The sequence below is a fragment of the Rhinoderma darwinii genome, chromosome 1, assembly GCF_050947455.1.
Source record: "Rhinoderma darwinii isolate aRhiDar2 chromosome 1, aRhiDar2.hap1, whole genome shotgun sequence".
Classification (NCBI taxonomy): Eukaryota; Metazoa; Chordata; class Amphibia; order Anura; family Rhinodermatidae; genus Rhinoderma; species Rhinoderma darwinii.
The window spans coordinates 579,539,781-579,563,699 of NC_134687.1; the positions used below are offsets into that span (position 1 = coordinate 579,539,781).

A 23,919-nucleotide genomic window follows, 5' to 3' on the forward strand; every position below is an offset into this window, starting at 1 on the left:
ACCTGTACATCCTACTGTTTATGTCACCAGTAAAAACATGGTGACTGGTCATCTATTACACATATTAGTGCCTGAAGAATGCTCTCTACTTTTACTCAGCATAAGGCCTTATTCACCCGAACGTGTTAAAGGTCCATGTGACAGCCGTGGAAAAAACAGCCATGACACGGACCTATATAATGCAATATGGCCGTTCACATGGCCGTCTTTTCAAGGGACCGTGTGATGGGTCCGTGAGAAAATAGTATGTGTCCTATTTTTTCATGCTTCACGCATCCCTCTATAGACTCTAGTCTATGGGGGATGCGTGATATCGCGTCCCACAACGCAGAGCACAGATGCACCTCGGACGTGAAAAACGGAAGTTTTTCACGTCCGAGATGCGCAACGCCCGAGTGAATCTAGCCTTAGGTTGAGAACGTATTTCTGTATTCACTATTATCTTCTATAACAGAAACCTTTGTGTTTGTACAGAAATTTGCAGAGGTTAATGGAAAGAATAACCTGCTTGAAATCCAGCTGGAGAAATGTAGTCGAATGTGGAAAATTAGTCAGACAAAACAGCTGAGCCTGACACAAGGTTTGATGATGCTATAGAACTGTAGTGTCCTGGTAGCTGGTACTTCCCGGTAATTCAGCTGGATCTCTCTGATTAAATGTAATAACATTAAAATGCACTTATGCGGGCAAGAAGCGCCAGCAAAATTGCTTCTCACGTTGTTCTGACAAATTTGACGATCTTGTCAGGCCGGGAACATTAAGTACAGATCATGATTTAAACATAAAATAGCATTATTTAGTGCAGAAGTTCATATGTTTTCTGATTAAATAGTTTTGTTCTTTAATCCCTTCAGGACCAAGCTCATTTTGGCCTTCAGGACCAGCCCCATTTTTTTCAAATCTGACATGCGTCACTTTATGTGGTAATAACTTTGGAATGCTTTTACCTATCCAAGCGATTCTGAGATTGTTTTTCTCGTGACATATTGGACTTTATGTTAGTTGAAAAATGTGGTTGATAAATTCATTGCTTATTTGTGAAAAACACCAAAATTTGGAGAAAATTTGCAAAATTATGATTTTTCTAAATTTAAATGTATCTACTTGTAAAACAGTAATACAACCCAAAATAGTCACTAATTAACATTTCCCATATGTCTACTTTATGTTTGCATAATTTTTTAAACGTCCTTTTATTTTTCTAGGACGTTACAAGGCTTAGAACTTTAGCACATTTTCAAGAAAATTTCAAAAGGCTATTTTCTCAGGGACCAGTTCAGTTCTGAAGAGGCTTTGAGGGGCCCATATATTTGAAACCCTTATAAAACACCCCATTTTAAAAACTGCACCCCTCAAAGTATTAAGTGTTTTAGCCCTTCAGGCGTTTCACAGGAATTTAAACAAAGTAGAGGTGAAATTTACAAATTTCATTTTTTTTACCGAAATTCGTTTGTAATAAAAAAAATTCTGTAACAGAAAGTTTTACCACAGATTTTATTGCACAGATTCTGCAGTTTTTAGAAATATCCCACATGTTAACCTAGCATGCTAATGAACTGAAGCACAGGCCTCAGAAGCAAAGGAGTACCTAGTGGATTTTGGGTACTCCTTTTTTTTAGATTATATTTTAGGCATCATGTCAGGTTTGAAGAGGTCCTGTGGTGCCAAAACAGTTGAAACCCCCCAAAAGTGACCCCATTTTGGAAGCAACACCCCTCAAGGAATGTATCTAGGACTATAGTTAGTATTTTGAGCCTACAGTTTTTTTGCTAAATTTATTTGAATTAGTCTATAAAAATGAACATTTTTACAAGAAATAAAGGAAAAACCCTAATATTTGTAAAGCAATTTCTCCTGATTATGGTAATACCCCATATGTGTTAATAAACTGCTGTTTAGACCCATGGCAGGGCTCAGAAAGGAAGGAGCACCATTTGGATTTTGGAGCGCAGATTTTGCTGGAATGGTTTTCGGTGCCACATACTGGAGGGACCAAAACAGTGGAATCCCCCCAAAAGTGACCCCATGAAGATGAAAATCTACTTTTTTTCTGAAAAAACATAGAATTTTCACATTTTTACAAGGAATAAAGGAGAAAAAGCACCCCAATATTTGTAAAGCAATTTCTCCCAAATACTGCAGGGCTCACAATGGCAGGAGCACTACTTGGCATGCAGACTTTGCTTGATTGATTTCTAGGCGCCATGTCGCAATACGATGTTTCGGCACTTCATTCTAATCGGCACTACTGCGCATGCGCCGAGTAAAGAGCAGGGACCCGCCCGGGGTTACAGATAGTACAGGGGTTAGTGACATTGGGCCTCCGTCTTGAATTTGGCTGTGTTGCAGTCAGGGCCGGCCTTAGAGGTATCTGTGTTGGCTGTATGATGCTGTCCTAACAGCGTCATACAACTGCTCTTCTTCATGCACAGCGTTATCTCAGCTTCTATTGCGAGATCACGCTGTGCAGGGAAGGGGAGAAGCTCTGTGACGCTGATAGGGCAGCGTCATACAGCCAACACAGACACCGCCCCTAGTGAAACCTTAGAGTTACCGTTCCTTTGGCTAGTATAGCAATTACTTCATGACAAAGATAAGTGCATGAAACTCATGTTATAATTCTGTTTATTAATGTGCAGAGTGCTCAGCATTACAGGAGGTCATCAAAGGTCTGCAGGAAACCATTGAATTACAATGTAACATGAGAGGTAACCTGCTTAACTGTATCTATCTAATTACTAATTATCTAATTACTAATTCCATGGTTATGGCACTATCAGAAAGTGTATTATGTTATTCTGCTTCAACATAAAACACAACATAAACCGCCATATGGCATTGTTCCTCTAAAATCCCTAAAAAAGACATCTATAATCTACACAAATTTTAGGCCTTGCTGCAAATTTTTAAATCTGCACCATGCTATAATTCTGTTGCGAATAGGTAGCGGATATTGCCGTGGATTTCACCATTGGAATTATAATGGGTGAAATCCACTGTAAAAATTTGCACCAATATACTCTTGAGTATGTTACGGATATAATATCATCAAAAAGTTAATTTATTTCTGTAATTCAATTTAAAAAGTGAAACTCATATATCATATAGATTCATTACACACAGAGTGATCTAGTGCCAGCATTTTTTTGTTTTTGTTTTAATGTTGATGATTATGGCTAAAAGTTAATGAAAACCCAAAATTTAGTCTCTCTCACTGAATATTGGGTAAAAGTTCAAGATTGTAGACTCATGGTGTCACACTCTAATTAGCTAATCAACACAAAACACCTGTAAAGGTTTCCTAAGCCTTTAAATGGTCCAACAGTCTGGTTCAGTAGTCTACACAATCATGGGGAAGACTGCTGACTTGACAGTTGTCCAGGGGACAGTCATTGACACCCTCTACAAGGAGAGTAAGCCACAAAAGGACATTGCTAAAGAAGCTGACTGTTCACAGAGTGCTGTATCCAAGCATATTAATGGAAAGTTGAGAGGAAGGAAAAAGTGTGGTAGAAAAAGGTGCACCAGCAACAGGGATAACTGCAGCCTTGAAAGGATTGTCAAGAAAAGGCCATTCCAGAATCTGGGGGAAATTCACAACGAGTGGACTATGGCTGGGGTCAGTGCTTCAAGAGCCACCACACACAGACGTATCCAGGACATGGGCTACAACTGTCACATTCCTTGAGACAACGTCAGAAGCGTCTTAAATGGGCTAAGGAGAAAAAGGACTGGTCTGTTGCTCAGTGGTCCAAAGTCCTGTTTTCAGATGAAAGTAAATTTTGCATTTCATTTGGAAATCAAGGTCCCAGAGTCTGGAGGAAGAGTGGGAAGGCATCAATCCAAGTTGCTTGCAAGTCCAGTGTGAAGATTCCACAGTCAGTGATGGTTTGGGGAGCCATGTCATCTGCTGGTGTTGGTCCACTGTGTTATATCAAGTCCAGAGTCAACGCAGCCGTCCATCAGGAAATTTTCGAGCACTTCATGCTTCCCTCTGCTGACAAGCTTTATGGAGATGCAGATTTCATTTTCCAGCAGGACTTGGCACCTGCCCACACTGCCAAATGTACCAATACCTGGTTTAATAACCACAGCATTACTGTGCTTGATTGGCCAGCAAACTCGCCTGACCTGAACCCCATAAAGAATATGGGGTATTGTCAAGAGGAAGATAAGAGACACCAGACCCAAGAATGTTGACGAGCTGAAGGCCGATATCAAAGCAACCTGGGCTTCCATAACACCTCAGCAGAGCCACAGGCTGATCGCCTCTATGCCACGCTGCATTGATGCAGTAATTCATGCAAAAGGAGCCCCGACCAAGTATTGAGTGCATATACTGTACATACTTTTCAGTAGGCCAACATTTCGGTGTTAAAAATTTTTGAAATTGGGCTTATATAATATTCTTATTTTCTGAGAGACTAACTTTTGGGTTTTCATTAACTGTTAGGGTATGTGACTAAAAACGTCTCAAAAAAATACAGAGTTATTTTCAGGCGAAAACAGCTCCTGACGTTTTTGTAGCAACTCGCGTTTTTCGCGGTGTATTTTACGTCCGTTTTTGGATCTGTTTTTCAGTGGAATCAATGAAAAACGCCTCCAAAAACGTCCCAAGAAGTGTCCTGCACTTCTTTTGACGAGCCGTCATTTTACGCGCCGTATTTTGACAGCGACGCGTAAAATTAAGACTCGTGTGAACAGAACACCGTAAAACCCATTGAAAACAATGGGCAGATGTTTGTAGGCGTATTAGGGGCGTTTTTTCAGGCGTAATTCGAGGAGTAAAAGGCCAGAATTACATTTGAAAACACTGCGTGTGAACATACCCTTAGCCGTAATCATCAACATTAAATGAAAAAAATTCTGGAAATATATCACTCTGTGTGTAATAAATCTATATATGAGGTTACGTTTTTGAATTTAATTACTGAAATAAATTAACTATTTGATGATATTCTAATTCATTGAGAAGGACTAGTGTGTGTATATATATATATATATATATATATATATATATATATATTTATATATATATATATATATATATATATATATATATATATATATATATATATAGTGAACTTTACAGGGGGCTACTCAGAATCACTCTAAATAATGGCAGCTGTTTACTGACTACTATTTAACATGAGTTTAAGGCCTCATTTACACGAGCGTATTATACGCGCGTGCGACGCGCGTGCTTTTCACGCGTGTCGTACGCACCTATAATAGTCTATGGGGCTGTTTAGACGATGCGTGAATTTTGCGCAGCGTGAGTGCGTTGCGTAAAACTCACGACATGTTCTATATTCTTGCGTTTTTCACGCAACACGCACCCATTGACTTCAATGGGTGCGTGAAAACAACGCATGCCACACTGACGGTCCTGCGTTGCATGCGCGAAAATCACGCAAGAGCTGTCAAACTCCTGAATGTAAACAGAAAAGCACCACGTGCTTTTCTGGTTACAAACATCCAAACGGAGTGTCAAATTAGAGATGAGCGCACCGAACTTCACCGGGTTCGGCCGAACTCGTTTTAACCGAACCCGGCAAAAAATGTTCGGGTACGCGACGTCAGGAGACAGTCACTGCCCACGGTGCTGAAAGACTTAAACTGTTTCAGCACCATGGACAGTGACTTTCGATCACAATATACATATACGTGTAAAAAAAAAAAAGAAGTTCTGACTTACCGATAACTCCCGGCTTCTTCCTCCAGTCCGACCTCCCGGGATGACAATTCAGGCCAAGTGACAGCTGCAGCCAATCACAGGCCAAGCACAGGCTGCAGCCAATCACAGGCTGCAGCGGTCTCATGGCCTGCCGCGTCATCCTGGGAGGTGGGGCCGGATGACAAGAGAGGGACGCGTCACCAAGGCAACGGCCGGGAGACCGGACTGGAGGAAGCAGGCAGTTCATGGTAAGTGTGAACGTCTTTTTTTATTCACAGGTTGGTGTAGATTGTGATCGGCATTCACTGTCGAGGGTGCTGAAAGAGTTACTGCCGATCAGTTAGCTCTTTCAGCACCTTGGACAGTGACGGGCGTCGACTACCTCATCTCTATGATGGCGGCTGCGCGAAAATCACGCAGCCGCGCATCATACACGGATGACACACGGAGCTGTCAATTGCCTTTTGCGCACGCAAAACGCAGCGTTTTTTTGCGTGCGCAAAACGCACACGCTCGTGTAAATGAGGCCTAAATGTGATTAGCTAATTCTGAACACAACCACATCCCAAATTATAAGAAGGTGTTCACACTTATGCAACCACATTATTGTAGTTCTGTTATTTTTATTTTTCCCCTCTAAATGATTTCAGTTTGTTTTTCAATGGAATTGTACAGATTGTGGGTCACATTGTGGCTGGGTTCACACAGAGTTTTTTGACGCGGAAACCGCGGCGCAAAACTCACCAAAAAACGGCCGAAAATGCCTCCCATTGATTTCAATGGGAGGCGGAGGCATTTGTTTCCCGCGAGCGGAAAAACCGGCTTGTGGGAAAAAGAAGGGACATGCCCTATCTTCGGGCGTTTACGCCTCTGACCTCCCATTGACATCAATGGGAGGCAGAGAAAGCGTATTTCGCAGCGTTTTATGCCTGCGGCGCTCAATGGCCGGGGACGAAAAACGCAGAGAAAAACGGCGCAAAATTTTTGCGCCATGCAGGCAGAGAAAAATCTGCCTCTAAATTCCAAACTTAATTTTGAGGCAGATTTTCCTCCTGCAAAAAACTCCGTCTGAACCCAGCCTAAGGCTGTATTTAGACGAACGTGGCGTTTGTGCGCGCGTGAAAAATGCGACGTTTTGTTTGCGTTGTAGTTGCGTGTGGCATCCGTTTGGCCAGCGTGATAGCGTATTTAACGCGCGTATGGCATGCGTTTTTTACGCGCGTCCAAACAACGGAGGGTGGAGTAATGGAGAGGCCAGCCTACAAAAAGACACCTTCTCCAACACCTGCTTGATGTGAGCACATGGTGGCATCAAGATTTCACGTTTCCTCTAACTTTGGCCCGTGTTAGTAGGTTTTTGGGTTGTTTTACACGCCAAAAACAACAATATGCCCTTGACTCCGCTGGGCCGTGTGCTGCTAGCATGGATGGTTTCTAGGAGATTTGGTGAACGGCGACCCATGCTTCCGGAGGGAATCGGGAGAAGAGGGAGGATTTGGGTTCATCCACTAGTGGCCCAGCGCACCACCAAAGGCCATTTTCATACTCTATATGAGGAACTTCGCAGCCATTCCGAGAAATTCCGGTCGTTTTGCCGCATGTCTGTGTCTACTTTTGATATTCTACTGGACCAGATTCGCACTGGAATAACCTACACGGACACAGATATGCGGCGCTGCATTTGCCCCGAGGAGCGACTCCTTGTGACGTTGAGGTATGTGGGTTTAAAACTATAGCAGCTTACAGGCTGGTGTGTGGTTGCCATGTCCTACAGCACGCTTATTTGTGTGGTGTGTTTTTGCATCTCGCCCATGTAGATTTCTAGCTACCGGAAACAGCTATCATTCGATCCATTTCGAATTCCTTCTGGGAGTGAGCACTATTTCGGCCATTGTCACAGCCACCTGTGTTGTCTTGTGGGTGCGTTTGAAGACCACAGTGATGCCGCAGCCGACGACAGACCACTGGCTTTCGATAGCATCTGACTTTAACACCACCACCCAATTTCCTAATTGTATTGGTGCCCTCGACGGGAAGCATATTAGGGTCAAGAAGCCCCCCCACTCAGGATCCCGATTCTATAACTACAAACAGTTTTTTTCTATCGTCTTGTTGGCCTTGTCCGACACCAATTATTGTTTTACCATTGTACATATAGGGTCCTATGGAAGCTCAGCTGATGCCCGCATCTTCCGTACATCCCGGATGGGCCAACGTCTGATGGGCAATCTGCTCTCCGTGCCGGTGCCGAACCACCTGCCTGGCTCGCAAGGACCACCAGTCCCTTATGTGATCGTGGCAGATGAGGGTTTTGGACTCACAAGTCAAGTAATGCGCCCATTTGCTAGAAGAGGCTTGGATGACTGGCGGCGCATATTCAATTACCGCCTTAGCAGAGCAAGGCGATGTGTGGAATGTGCATTTGGCATAATGGCCTCCAAATGGCTTGTTTTCCTCACCACCATGCAACTGACGCCGCAAAATGTCACCCGTGTCATCCAAGCGTGTGTGGTGCTTCATAATTTTGGTCGTATACATGATGCAGGTTGTGATGCAGAATATATTCGCCAAAATGTTACCTCAACAACCATTCCGCTGCCACTTCCACTTGGAAGGGCGCAAACCTCTGGAATTAGAATACGCGACATATTTGCTCAATATTTTGACAGCCCCGAAGGAGCTGTGCCATGGCAGGAGGATGTTCTGTGAGGCCTGTCCTAGTCACGATAAGTGTACCACTGTATCATTAGTTATGTTAATTTGTGCTTCTTTGTGGAGGGCATATTTTGATTCTGCACTCACAAGACATGAGGACCCTTGACGTGGGTTGCGAGCTTATGTCTTTGTTTGATTACCTTTTTACGTGACATCTCTTGTAGACACATTAGCTTTGGAGGCCGGATGGCTTAGCCCCTGAGCACTATTTGCATGCAAAAAACCATTTTTTTTCCATTTCACACAGAACTGCAATGCAGGCGAGGGCAATATGAGGAATGGAGGTAAACCACCAAAGACAAACTAATACCTCTATCATGGCATGCTACAAACTTGCTCCACCGTCCTAATGTGGGAACATTACCTAAAATAATGTTTGGGGGAACCTGGGTACCAACACATAAATGGAGGCAAACACAAATAATGAAACGTGCTAACAACATAACCATTTAATCTGGTATTTCAAACGTAAACACTGAGCAGCATCCAGCTGTCATAAAAACATATCCAACGCACCAACATGATGCTACAGAAATAAATGGTGACTTCCTGATACATGTGTGAGGGAGACTGGTGGCTCTGCATCTCAGCACCACTATACTGTCCCTGGGACTGCTGAGGATGTTCCTCACCAGCATAGTGGTGCTGATACTGAGGGTTTAGCCCTGCCGGGGGGCCCTGGACAAAGGGAGGCTGGGGTCTGACGTAGGGGGGGAAAGTGCGGTCGCGAGGCACCACATGACCTGGTGACATGACCCTCACCATCGGCCGTTGGTACTGTGGCCGTTGAAAGGTGTGAGCAGGCTGGGAAGGGAGAGGAGCAGAAGAGGTCAGACAATCTTCAGGCAATCCACGCCATTGCTCTACTACCTGGAAGCATTGCCGTGGATTGTTAGGAGGAGTGGCAGAGTCAATAATAGCGAGGATGGCCCCTTAGACGCGTGCCATCCGGTAGTCCGGTACTCGCCGAAGTAGTGGCGCTATGGTACGCCCAAAAGCGTCACATCCATCCTCCTCCGAACAGCGCCTAAGGTACTCCAGGACTCTCGCGTCCACGTTGGCACCTGCTGGGGCAACATGGGTGCGCCAGCGTCTGGCTGGTGTCGTCCGTGGATTGTCCAGGTCCACTGGCAGCTGGGGTTGGCTGCTTAACTGTGTGGCAGCTTGGGTTTGTGTACGGTCGGGGGTCAAGGGCAGCACGGGATGTTGTTCGGTGACCTGGTGCGCCTCCACATGGCCAGCCTCCTCCTCCGTGTCATTCAGATTATCACTGCATCTGCCAGAAACATTTATCGTTACTCATTTTACCATGTCCACAAGGGCCATACAGCTTTTTATACAGGCTATGCAGTGAACACACACATGTCATCAATGTAATGTCAGTACTTACGGTCGCATCTCCATAATGTCCTTGAGAAACATCAGCTGTTTCATATATATATAGGGCCTTTTTTTGGACGCCCCATCCCCACTTCGCCCTTTGTTTCCATATTCCCTCCTAAACTGATCCCGACAGCTCCTCCACCGTGTTTTGACATCATCAACTGGACATAGGAACAGGAGACAGACACCAAAATGAGACCATCTGACCGTACGGACAACTTCACTTGTCACAAACGTTGCTATACGTAATACACAACGACACACTAAACACTGGCCTATACATTATGCAGTGCCACACGCGCGACCAAGCACTGTACAGAACATATGAAACACAAGGCTATACACGATAGCATGGGCGATTGCATCAGCATTAATTTAGATCAGCACTTACCTATGGTTTTGCGGTCTCTTGTGGTACTTTTTTCCCACTCCTGCCCAAATAGCCTATGCGCCACCTCATCCCAGGCTACCTCCTTGCCCGTGCGGTCGTGGTAGGCCTCATCATTCGTGTTCCACAACTGGGGTCTGTCATGGACTAAGCAAATAAGTTTCTCCACATCACACGCACGTGGCATTGCTGCAGATGTGTGTTGAAACTGTGCGCATGTGCTCAGAATGTGAAAAGGCACTTACTGGTGTGTAGTTGTTTTGTCTAGTCTGCTCAACTCATTTACATAGACTTAACAAGTGCTGCGTGAAAAACGCTGTGCGTATGGAGGTGCTTGCGTGTGCCCTGCGTTGTTTTCACGCACCCATTGACTTCAATGGGTGCGTGATGCGTTGAAAACGCTGAATCAACAGACATGTCGTGAGTTTTTTGCAACGGAGCAACGCTGCGCAAAAAACGCTGCCATGTCTGCACGGCCCCATTGACTAATATAGCTACGGGCAACGCACGTGAAAATCATGCGCGTTGCACGCGCGTATTTTACGTTCGTCTGAATAAAGCCTAAGGCTAAGTTCACACGGAGTATTTTGCCGAGTTTTTTGACGCGGAAACCGCGTCGCAAAACTCGGCAAAAACGGCCCTATTGTAGGATGAAATTGTCTCCAATCAAGCGCTGTCCACAGGGTATGGCATGACGTTGCAAAATGGAGTGATAGCCTTCCTTATTCAAAATCTCTTTTACCTTGTACAAATCTCCCACTTTACCAGCACCAAAGCAACCCCAGACCATCACATTACCTCCACCATGCTTGACAGATGGCATCAGGCACTCTTCCAGCATCTTTTCAGTTGTTCTGCGTCTCACAAATGTTCTTCTGTGTGATCCAAACACCTCAAACTTCGATTCGTCTGTCCATAACACTTTTTTCCAATCTTCCTCTGTCCAATGTCTGTGTGCTTTTGCCCATATTAATCTTTTTCTTCTATTAGCCAGTCTCAGATATGGCTTTTTCTTTGCCACTCTGCCCTGAAGGCCAGCATCCCGGAGTCGCCTCTTCACTGTAGACGTTGACACTGGCATTTTGCGGGTACTATTTAATGAAGCTGCCAGTTGAGGACCTGTGAGGCGTCTATTTCTCAAACTAGAGACTCTAATGTACTTGTCTTGTTGCTCAGTTGTGCAGCTATTGCACTATTCTATCTGTAAAATTGTCTGGGTGACCCCAAACTTTTGAACGGTAGTGTGTGTGTGTATATATATATATATATATATATATATATATATATATATATATATAGACAAAAGTATTGGGTCACGCCACTCAATCATTGAAATTAGTTCTTTCATTCAGTCTCATTGCCACGGGTATATAATTCCAGCACCTCGTCATGCAGTCGCCTTTATAAACATTTGTGAAAGAATTGGTCATTATAAAGAACTCATTGAATTTCAGTGTGGTACTCTAAGGGTATGTTCACACAGAGTATTTTGGGGCTCTTTTTGATGCGGAAACCACGCCAAAAAATGCCCGAAATTATCTCCCATTGATTTCAATGGGAGACGGAAGCGTTTTTTCCCGTGAGCAGTAAAAAACATTCGCGGGGAAAAGAATCGACATGCCCTATCTTCGGCCGTTTCCATCTCTGACCTCCCATTGACATCAATAGGAGGCAGAGAAATCTGTTTTTGTAGCAACTCGCGTTTTTCGCCCGCGGCGCTCAATGGCTGCAACCGAAAAACGCAGAGATTTTTCCACCTGCAAAAAAACCTCTGTGTGAACAGTGCCTAATAGGTTGCCAGTGTTGGAACAAGTTAGTTCGTGAAATTTCTTCCCTCCTAGATATTCCACAATCAACTGTGAATGGTATTATTGCAAAGTGGAACCATAGTAATTCAGCCATAAAGTGCACATCTCGTAAAGTTACAGATGGGGTCACAGAGAGCTGAAGCACATAGTGCATAAAGGTCAACGCTCTGCTGACTCAATAACTGCAGAGTTATAAACCTACTCTGGTATTAACATCCGCACAAAAACTGTGTCGACTGCGCTATTAATTCCGTCAGAAAAACGGAAACCTGACAGAATAGTGACAAACGGAAACCATTAGCAATGTTTCTGTCACCATTGCTATCAATGGTGGTGCAAATGGAAGCTAAGCTTTCCGTTTGCCTTTCCATTGAGGGGTTCACTTGACGGAAACCTCTGACAGAAACCCTCAACGGAAAGCCAACGCTGATGTGAACAGGCTCTTACTCATAGCCTACGTAACAGATTCGATACATGTGTTTTAAAATCACAGTTAGCCAATCCTGATACATTAACTTAGTAACAGCTCCACACATCATTTAGAAAAGAAACAGCTTTCATGTATAATCACAAACTGTTTATGCGCATATAGAAAAAAGTTAACTCTATGATGAGATTACATATAGTGTGTATTTTCTTTTGAAAAAAAATATATCCAGAAAAATATTATCAAATAGAGAGTATATCTTATGAACAAAATTCACATTGAATATAAATAAATTATTATCTATATTTAAGCACTGGGTGTACATAGACACAATTTGTCCATACTGCCTAAAAATAGGATAATAATTAGGTTTTTCAATTGAGAAAAAATATTACAAACAAAAAATTATGTAGAATTGTCATTGAAGCAAAAATTATACAGAGAACCTCAAGATTTTATATGAACTCTAGAAAGCATTTATCAGCATTACTGTATGAAACATTTCATCATAAAATTGCACTACTGAAGATTAAACATTAGAGAATGGAAAAATAGTAAATATCCATTTTAAAGACAAGTTTATACCTAAAATATTTTATATCGAATATATAGTAACAATTATAAAATGTATCCAACAGCGTTGTTGTAGAATGTCAGGAAAGCAAGTACAGTCAGGTCCAGAATTATTTGGACAGTGACACAAATTTGGGCATTTTAGCTGTTTACCAAAACATATTGAATATACAGTTATATAATCAGTATGGACTTAAAGTGCAGACTCTCCGCTTTAATTTGAAGGTATTCACATCCTAATGTGAGGAAGGGTTTAGTAATTACAGCTCTTTAATATGCAGCTGCCTCTTTTTCAAGGGACCAAAGGTAAGTGGAAAATTATCTCAAAAACTATTTAATGGGCTGCATGGGCTATTCCCTCATTAATCCATCATCAATTAAGCAGGTAAAAGGTCTGGAGTTGATTCCAGGTGTGGCATTTACGTTTGGAAGCTGTTGCCGTCCCCTCTTTCTAACGATTTAATAATAATAATAATAATAATAATAATAATCTTTATTTATATAGCGCCAACATATTACGCAGCACTTTACAATTTAGAGGGAACATGAAACAAACAATATCAGACATTACATAGTGACAAAGTTCATTTACAATTCAAACCTGGGGAGTGAGGACCCTGCTCGCAAGAGCTTACAATCTATGAGGAAATAAGTGAGACACAAAGTGTAACAGTAACAGTGTTTGTTCTGTACAATGGTCCGGCCATTTTTATACACATGCGGTGGTAACATAAAGCTGCATGAGCCGGTCACCAGCCAGTATCCGTGTATGACGGACATGAAGAGAAGGAGTGTGAGGGAATCTTAGTCTGATGACTAATCTAAAAGGAGGGCCATGGAAAGGAGTCAGATTAGGGAATGTTATAGGCCTGTCTAAAAAGATGTGTTTTCAGGGCACGTTTAAAACTGTGGATATTGGGAATTAATCTGATTGTCTGGGGTAGCACATTCCAGAGGACGGGTGCAGCACAAGAGAAATCTTGGAGACGGGAGTGGGAGGTTCGGATTATGGAGGATTTCAATCTAAGGTTGTTGGCAGAACGTAGAGCCCGAGTAGGGTGGTAGACAGAGATGAGGGAGGAGATGTAAGGAGGTGCAGCACTGTGGAGAGCTTTGTGGGTGAGAGTAATAAGTTTGAATTTTATTCAGAAGGGGATGGGCAACCAGTGCAGTGACTGGCACAGGGTAGAGGCATTGGTGTAGCGGTTGGTCATAAAGATGAGCCTGGCTGCTGCATTGAGGAAAGATTGGAGAGGGGAGAGTTTAGTGAGGGGAAGACCGACTTGTAATGAGTTACAGTAGTCAAGACGAGAGTGAATCAGAGCAACAATGAGAGTTTTGGCGGTTTCCTCCGTAAGAAAAGAGCGGATTCTGGAGATGTTTTTGAGGTGAAAATGACAGGAGCGTGAAAGTGATTGTATGTGAGGAGTAAAGGAAAGATCTGAGTCAAAAATAACCCCGAGACAGCGGGCGTGCTGCTTAGGAGTGATGGTAGTGCCACACACAGAGATGGAGACATCAGGTTTAGGGAGGTTAGTAGATGGTGGGAACACAAGGAGCTCAGTTTTAGAAAGATTCAGTTTCAGATATAGTGAGGACATGATGTTAGAGACAGCGGACAGACAATCACTGGTGTTCTGTATTAGAGCAGGGGTGATGTCACGGGAAGAGACATATAATTGGGTGTCATCAGCGTAGAGATGGTACTGGAAGCCAAATCTGCTGATGGTTTGTCCAATAGGGGCTGTGTAGAGAGAAAAGAGAAGCGGACCTAGGACTGATCCCTGAGGAACACCGATAGCAAGGGGAAGATGAGAAGAGGTGGAACCAGCAAATGACACACTGAATGAGCGGTCAGAGAGATAGGAGGAAAACCAAGAGAGAGCCGCGTCCTTGAGGCCAATAGAGTGGAGCATGTTAAGTAGGAGTTTGTGGTCTACAGTGTCAAAGGCTGCAGAGAGATCCAAAAGAATCAGGAGAGAGGATTTACCGTCCGATTTAGCCGCCAAGAGATCATTTGAGACTTTAGTAAGGGCAGTTTCTGTGGAGTGTTGAGTGCGGAAACCAGATTGTAAGGGGTCAAGAATGGAGTTAGCAGAGAGATAGCGGATAAGGCGAGAGTAGACCAAGCGTTCCAGGAGTTTGGAGATGAAGGGCAGATTAGAGACTGGTCGGTAGTTAGCAGCTCTGGATGGGTCAAGAGTTGTTTTTTTCAGTAATGGGTTTATAATGGCATGTTTAAAAGAGGAGGGAAAGATACCAGAGGAAAGAGAGAGGTTAAATATTTTAGTCAGGTGACCAGTGACAGCTGGGGAGAGGGACTGGAGTAGGTGTGAGGGGACAGGATCACTAGGGCAGGTAGTAGGACGAGAAGAAGAGAGGAGCCTCGAGACTTCTTCTTCAGTTATTGGGTCAAATGCTGAGAGTGAAGAAGAGGGAGTGCGGGAGGGAAGGGGATCGATGTTACTAGGGGACTGGGAGAGAATATCATGCCGGATGTTGTCAATTTTAACTTTAAAATAATTGGCCAGGTCTTCAGCACAGAGATCTGTGATCGGCGTCTGCACTTTAGGACTAAGGAGGGAGTGAAAAGTATCAAAGAGGCGTTTTGGATTATTAGATAGTGTGGAGATGAGAGAAGTGAAATAAACTTGTTTGGCGCGGTGAAGGGCAGAGTTATAAATTTTGAGCATAAATTTGTAATGGAGGAAATCTGTATCCAAATGCGATTTTCTCCACAGTCGTTCGGCACATCTCAAGCACCGCTGAAGAAAGCGGGATTGAGGCATGTGCCAGGGTTGTCGTCGTCTTTGTCGGGTGGTTTGGAGTGTAGGGGGGGCTGCTTCATCCAATGCATTTTAGAGAGTGTTATTGTAAAGTTTGGCAGCCAGATTGGGACAGGAGAGGGAAGAGATAGGGGACAATGAGGACTGTAGACTGTCTATGAGTTTCACAGTGTTAAGGGCATGTAGATTTCTGTATGTCTGATACGTAGGGATGACCTGAGGAGGCAGAGAATATTTGATAGTAAAGGAGAGAAGATTGTGGTCAGAAAGCGGGAGAGGAGAGTTAATAAAGTCAGAAACTGAGCAGAGCCGGAAGAAGACCAGGTCAAACGAATGCCCGTCTTCATGTGTAGGAGAGTTAGTAAGTTGTGACAAACCTAGGGACGAGGTTAAAGATAGAAACTGGGAGGCAGATGAGGAGATTGGGTTATCAATGGGGATGTTGAAGTCACCCATGATGAGAGTGGGTGTTTCAGAGGATAGAAATTGTGGAAGCCAGGCAGCAAAATGATCCAGGAATTGGCGGGGTGAGCCTCGGGGGCGGTAGACAACTGCCACTCGGAGGGAGAAAGGGGGAAAGAGTTTAAAGGAACAGTGTCATGGCAAATAATTTTTTTTATATGTTAAAGATGTTAGTGCTTTAATAAAAACGTTTTTATTCATTTGTGTGTTTGTGTTTTACTTTTTCTTATTTTTACACTTTTTCTTCCCTATGGGGGCTGCCATTTTTTGTTCCATTTCTGTGTGTGTCGATTAACGACACACGCAGACATGGAGTACGGCAGCCACAGTCCCATAGGGACTGCGAACGGCTCCCGTCCCATTGACTGCCGTGTACGGCGTCTGTGTGGGAACTGCGCATGCGCCGCTCCCACACAGTCCTATTCGAAATTGGCGCCGTCCGGCGCCATTTTCCTGTGGACCGGAAGTCGCGGCCGGACAGTAATATTACTACTTCCGGTCGCGGCTTCCGGACTTGTGCACATGGAACAGCGGCAGCAGACGGAGCGGACGGGCCGGAGGGAGCCGCGGCGGCAGGAGCAGGTAAGAGATTTCAATGTATGTTAGTGTTTGTGTGTGTTTACTACTGTATGTAAACCTACTACACTGTGGGTTACCTCAAAAAATGGCGACACACAGTGTAGGAGGTTAAACCTTTCAAACCCCTCGTTTATCCCGGCACTAGCCAGGATAAAGGAGGGGGGGATGCTGAGAGCTCACTAGAGTGAGGGCTTTTAACCCAATGTTGCAATGCTGCAATTTTGGGAACTAGCTCCATCTAGTGACCAAAAATGGGTAGTATTATAAATTAGAATTAATTTATAATATTTCCTGACTATTTCCTGACTCGTGAAAAAAATAAAAAAAATTTGAACCATGTTTAATCACCCACACACTAAATGTTTAATTTTTTTAAAAAAAACATGTTTTTCTGGCAACACATTCCCTTTAAGGGTGTGGACTTCAAAAGAGGGAAATGTGAGTGAGGGGACCGGGGGAATGACCTGAAAAGTGAAGTGTGGAGAAAGAAGTATACCTACTCCTCCACCCTGCCTGTTCTCAGGTCTAGGGGCATGAGAGAACTGGAGACCACCATAAGATAGAGCAGCAGGGGAAGCAGTGTCAGACAGGTGTAGCCATGTTTCTGTAAGAGCCAGGAGGTTGAGAGAGTTAGAAAGGAAGAAGTCATGAATAAAGGTGAGCTTGTTGCACACGGACCGAGAGTTCCAGAGAGCACAGTTAAAAGAGACAGGAGAAGACGTACAAGGAATGGCAAGAAGATTTGCAGGGTTTCTATGTGTAACAGGTAAGTGGTTGAGCTTGGCAGAAGAAAAGGGAGGACCAGGGTTGGGAGAGATGTCCCCTGCAGCTAGCAGCAGGAGAATGGAGAGAGACAGCAGATGGTTCTGTGATTTATGAGAGCGTTTTTTATGTTGAGCAGTGGGATGGGATGGGTTAAGTTGACTGACGAAAGTGAATAGTGCATGGGAGCTGTACATGGGTGAGGCAAGGAGAGAGGGGCTGATGTGGACTGTTTTTTGGCAAGGCCTAAATGGGCGATAGGATTGTAAACCAAGAGCAGCTATAATGATGAGTGCGGTAGCGAACATGTTTGTTTGTAAACAGATAGAGTTTGAAATCTAATAAGTAGAATGTGTGCTAGATTGTTTGGTTTTGAAGCTTACCTGTCACTGACCCTGTGCAACTGCCATGTATAACTGCCATGTATAACTGCCATGTATAACTAACTGCCATGTATAACTAACTGCCATGTATAACTGCCATGTATAACTGCCATGTATAACTAACTGCCATGTATAACTAACTGCCATGTATAACTGCCATGTATAACTGCCATGTATAACTGCCATGTATAACTGCAATGTATAACTAACTGCCATGTATAACTTCCATGTATAACTGCCATGTATAACTAACTGCCATGTATAACTGCCATGTATAACTGCCATGTATAACTAACTGCCATGTATAACTGCCATGTATAACTGCCATGTATAACTGCCATGTATAACTGCCATGTATAACTGCCATGTATAACTAACTGCCATGTATAACTGCCATGTATAACTGCCATGTATAACTGCCATGTATAACTAACTGCCATGTATAACTGCCATGTATAACTAACTGCCATGTATAACTGCCATGTATAACTCCCATGTATAACTGCCATGTATAACTAACTGCCATGTATAACTGCCATGTATAACTGCCATGTATAACTAACTGCCATGTATAACTGCCATGTATAACTGCCATGTATAACTAACTGCCATGTATAACTAACTGCCATGTATAACTGCCATGTATAACTGCCATGTATAACTGCAATGTATAACTAACTGCCATGTATAACTTCCATGTATAACTGCCATGTATAACTAACTGCCATGTATAACTGCCATGTATAACTGCCATGTATAACTAACTGCCATGTATAACTGCCATGTATAACTGCCATGTATAACTAACTGCCATGTATAACTGCCATGTATAACTGCCAGGACACTTTTACAGTATGACACTTAGACGGAGATGACTTCTGCCTTCGTGCCCCCCTGCACGAGTGCCTTCCCCATATGCTACATCTAAATTTATAGGGGAGTAGATGCTCAGATCTAGGCCTAATTAAGCTCGTTCAGCTATTAATCAAATCAACTAGACACATGAGGTGAAAAGCTCTGCAGAGATAAACAAATAAACTAGCTGGTCTGGATGATCATAAAACTTAACGACGATCAAACACTTTGACAAAAGTTAAAGATAACAGACTATATAGCAAGACAGGAAAGCAGAGTTATATACCATAAAATACAAGTTTCAGCGTTTTGAAATGCAGGTACAGCACAGATGTAGTTCATGCAGGAATGGAAAGGATTATATACCATAAAATACAAGTTTCAGCGTTTTGAAATGCAGGTACAGCACAGATGTAGTTCATGCAGGAATGGAAAGGATTATATACCATAAAATACAAATAATCCCATAAAATACAAGTTTCAGCGTTTTGAAATGCAGGTACAGCACAGATGTAGTTCATGCAGGAATGGAAATGATTATATACCATAAAATACAAGTTTCAGCGTTTTGAAATGCAGGTACAGCACAGATGTAGTTCATGCAGGAATGGAAAGGATTATATACCATAAAATACAAGTTTCAGCATTCAGTGATTTAAATACTGCGGTCGCTATTTAACGAGTTAAACGAGCGGGATCGCGCTTGAGCGCGATGCCTGTCGTTACTCTGAATTGTCGGCTGTAACAAACATGCATCGTATGGAGCGGGTTCACTCCGTGAGCCCGCTCCATACTTCCCCTACCTGACTTTGGTGTATGGATACGTCAAATGTCGGGAAGAGGTTAAGTCAAAACTTAAGGCAGAAAGACCCATAAACAAGCAACAACTGAAGACGCTGCAGTAAAGGCCGGGCAAAGCATCACAAAGGAGGAAACCCAGCGTTTGGTGATGTCCATGGTTTCTAGACTTCAGGCAGTCATTGCCTGCAAAGGATTCTCTACAAAGTATTAAAAAAAAAACATTTTATGTATGGTAATGTTAATTTGTCCAATTGCTTTTGAGCCCCTGAAATGAAGAGGCTGTGTAGAAAAATGGTTGCAATTCTTAAACGTTTCACAGGATATTTTTGTTCAACCCCTTGAATTAAACCTGAAAGTCTATAATTCAATTGCATATCAGTTGTTTCATTTCAAATCCAATGTGGTGGCATGCAGAGCCCAAATCATGAAGATTGTGTCACAGTCCGAATAATTCTGGACCTAACTGTATATATGCTACACCTTTATTAAAATTTTGGCATCTGACATCTATATCACACAACTGACACACAAGTATCAATCCCTTAGCTTCTTTTGCAAGACAAAACTCAAAAGAAAGCACAGGGCGGACTGACCCTGGCACAGTGGAGGGTAAGCCAGACATGACGGGGATAAGTGGGAGGATTACAGGTACAGTATGAGGGGCAGGGTTAGTGGAGGGGTGGGTTCAGGAGAAGGGAGGGATTTGGGGGTTATTTTAGGATGTGTTGCCGATTTCCTGGTCTTTTGGATGGGAGCAGCACACAGGAGAGACCTCTAACATCCTTAGCCTTACCTGAGGTAGACATCATTTCGGCGCAGCTGCTCATCGAACAGCTGCGCGCTGCTGCCACTGTACTTGGCCCCGCATGGTTGGAGGAGCAGGTAGCGGCGGTGGTTAATGCTCCTGCTCCAACAGCTGTGTCACCCCCACGCCGTGCCCGGTGTTCCCGACCTAGAGCGAAAGTGAGCCCTGACATGGCTCCGAGGACTAGGCGCCGCAGAGGGAGCCCTTCAAGGGACCCTCCGGTTCTGGCTTCTGGCAGCTCTGCTCCTGCAGTCGGAGCCAGGGCTGGGAGGAATCCCGATACGCGGCCGAGTCCAACGGAGGTGGCGGGGTTGAGGCCTACACTTCCGGTCACCACTCCACTCTCCAGTTCTACTCCGAGTTCCACTGCCCGGACGGCCGCCCCCGGTTGTGTGCCGGCTGGGGTTGGAGCCCCACGTGGATCACGAGATAGACGAAGCAAGGGACCTGCTTTGGCCCGCAGGCCTAGGTCATCGGTGTCGCAGGTGACGCCCGGGCGGCGAGCGGCCGGCCCTCCTGCACTTGTCGGCTGCCAGAGTAGGAGCTTGGGGGTCTGCCCCTCCGCCACCTCGCTTCCGGCCATCGGGCACGCATGTGCGTGCTGCCATGGATTGGGAACCAGATCTACAGAAGACCTTGAAGACGGGGAGCTTCGTGAGCAGGACGTTCCAGCTGATGGGTCCACAGCAACTGTGCAGCTCGGTGAGTCCGTTTCACCAGCTTTACCTTTTCCTACTATACTTATGTCTCCTTTTTCTGGGGTGGGTTCTGGGTCATGGGGAAATTGTACATGATGTAGGGTCTGGGTTTTTGAATGTTGGGAGAGGGGTTGATAGTCTGCGTGATTTTTCAGTTGCGTTAAGGAATTGCTAGGCCGGTTTGATGGGACGGGCGTTGCCGCGCCTCCTACACGGTCACCTCTGGCAGCGTGGGTGGGGCGTCCATGGCGGACAGTGGCTGGGGTCTTACTGCTATGGTGGGGGATGCAGGGAGTTTAGGTGGGAATACGGAATCAGTGGCGATTTCAGTTCAACCGACGCGGCGGCGGCAGTTGACGGGGTTCGTTTGGATGATAAAGCCCAAAGGGAGGTTTACATATGTTTTGAGGGACCTTTAGGTGCGCATTTGAAGCAGGAAGTTCGGCAAAAAATGTGAAAGGATGAATACGTAAAAATGTTTTCATTATTGCCCCTTGAAAAATTTCATCTGGATAAGGAGAAACGTGATGAGAGTAAGATGGAGGAAGAGGAAAAACATCGTTATCGCCTTATACCTAAGGGTATGTGCACACACACTAATTACGTCCGTAATTGACGGACGTATTTCGGCCGCAAGTACCGGACCGAACTCAGTGCAGGGAGCCGGGCTCCTAGCATCATACTTATGTACGATGCTAGGAGTCCCTGCCTCTCTGCAGGACTACTGTCCCGTACTGTAATCATGTTTTCAGTACAGGACAGTAGTACCACGGAGAGGCAGGGACTCCTAGCACCGTACATAAGTATGATGCTAGGAGCCCGGCTCCCTGCACTGTGTTCTTTCCGGTACTTGCGGCCGAAATACGTCCGTCAATTACGGACGTAATTAGTGTGTGTGCACATACCCTAAGACTTTTGTTAACGGGTTACAGGTGTTCACTATTTTAGCCAGTGCTATTAAACATTGTTCCCCCCTCTTTTGCTATATGGACTCCATTGGTGAGGCGCATAGGGTTTAGGGTGGTGTAGCTTGGCTGCGTTATGATGAGCAATTTAGACAAAGGAAGGCGATTCGGCCCAGTATTAGGTGGGATCACAAGGATATTGCCCTTTGGTTGCGAGTTACTGCTCCGGTTAGACCGGGTCAGTCCTTTCCCGGGAGCGGTGGGGCAGCGGGTAAGTCTGGTCAATCTAGCTCAGGAGGTAACGCCAAACTCTGGCTTTGCTGGCAATACAATGAGGGGCTGTGTAAATTCGGTACAGGATGTAAGTTGAAGCACATTTGCTCTCAATGCAATGGTGCGTCGCACGTGGCATCTAAATGCTTGCAGAAGGGAAAATGAGGAGGGGGTTTTAACTCCAGTCATGGGGGCGACGCCGGTGAAGCTGGAAAGGATAGTCAGGTTTCTAAATAGTTATCCTGATAGGCCCAAGGCGCAATTGTTTTTTGACAGTTTTAACGTGGGTTTTTGTATTCCCTCCCCTCCTCCATAGGGTCCCCTTTTCAGTTAAAAATTTGAAGTCCGCTTACCAGCATGCCGAAGTAGTTAGGGACAAACTAGCTAAGGAGGTGGAGTTGGGGCATTGGTCGGGGCTATTTAGTTCCATCCCTATTCCGGGTTTGGTCGTCTCCCCACTGGGGGTTGTCCCAAAAAAGGAGGCAAACAAATTCCATTTGATTCACCATTTGTCTTATCCGATTGGCTCTTCAGTTAACGACGGGATAGATCGCGACCTTTGCTCAGTTATATATACGTCATTTGACGCGGCGGTGCATTGGGTGCGTTACCACGGTACAGTACGGAGGCACTAATGGCTAAGACAGATGTCAAGGCGGCTTTCCGACTGTTACCGGTGCATGCGGATAGTCAACGGTTATTGGGTTGTTTTTGGGGGGGTGGTTTTTATGTGGATAGGTGCCTCTCTATGGGTTGTTCTATTTCTTGTGCATATTTTGAGGCGTTTAACTCATTTTTAGAATGGGTGGTCAAATCGGTGGCGGGGGTGGATTCGATCATACATTATTTAGATGATTTCATGTGCTTCGGGCCGGGACAGTCAAAGGTGTGTGCAAATTTGTTGCACGCGGTACACAATATGGCGCACAATTTTGGGGTGCCGTTGGCTCCTGACAAGACGGTGGGTCCAACAACTACCATTGAATTTTTGGGCATTACAATTGACTCTGTGACAATGGAATGCTGACTCCCGGTTGACAAGTTATTGGCGTTGCGGGCGGAAGTTGCCAGGTCCTGTCTGCTTAAAAAAACATACCTTGAAGGAACTTCTGGGGAAGTTGAACTTTGCGTGTCGGATTATGCCGATGGGCAGAGTTTTTTGTCATAGTCTGGCTACGGCGGGTGTGCGTGAACCGCACCATTTTATACGGCTGTCGGCGGAGCTTAAGGCGGATTTGAGAGTATAGGGAGATTTTCTGGAACGCTATAATGTCCATTCCTATTTGAGGAGTTCTGTGGTTGAGAACGTTGATGTGGATTTATTCACGGATACGTTAGGGGTTTTTGGTTTCGGGGCTTTCAGTCACAGGCAGTGCTGTAACGGGCCTTGGCCGGTTAGGTGGGTGGAATCGGGACTCACAAGGAATTTGGCCCTGCTCGAGCCGTTTCCCATCGTGGTAGCGGTAAACATTTGGGGAGACAGGCTCAGGGACAAGAAAGTGAGGGTCCATTGCAATAATTTGGGGGTGGTCTTGGCGTTTAACAATATTACGGCTTCTTCCCCTCCAGTGGTGCGCCTATTACGTCATCTGGTGTTGGTGTGTTTGGATTTGAATGCTTGGCTTGTGGCAGTACACGT

General features: G+C 44.7%; 1 protein-coding gene across 2 annotated transcripts in view; it reads left to right on the forward strand.

The window, feature by feature from the left end:
• CCDC152 (coiled-coil domain containing 152) overlaps positions 1-23,919 on the forward strand; it is a 95,530-nt gene that overhangs the window by 4,878 nt on the left and 66,733 nt on the right. The window contains exons 3-4 of one of the 2 annotated variants that reach the window (XM_075839503.1): positions 475-580; positions 2,640-2,708. In XM_075839503.1, coding sequence (XP_075695618.1) covers positions 475-580; positions 2,640-2,708 — 175 coding nt within the window. The remainder of the gene's footprint in view (positions 1-474; positions 581-2,639; positions 2,709-23,919) is intronic. The other variant, XM_075839509.1, reaches the window with a different exon arrangement.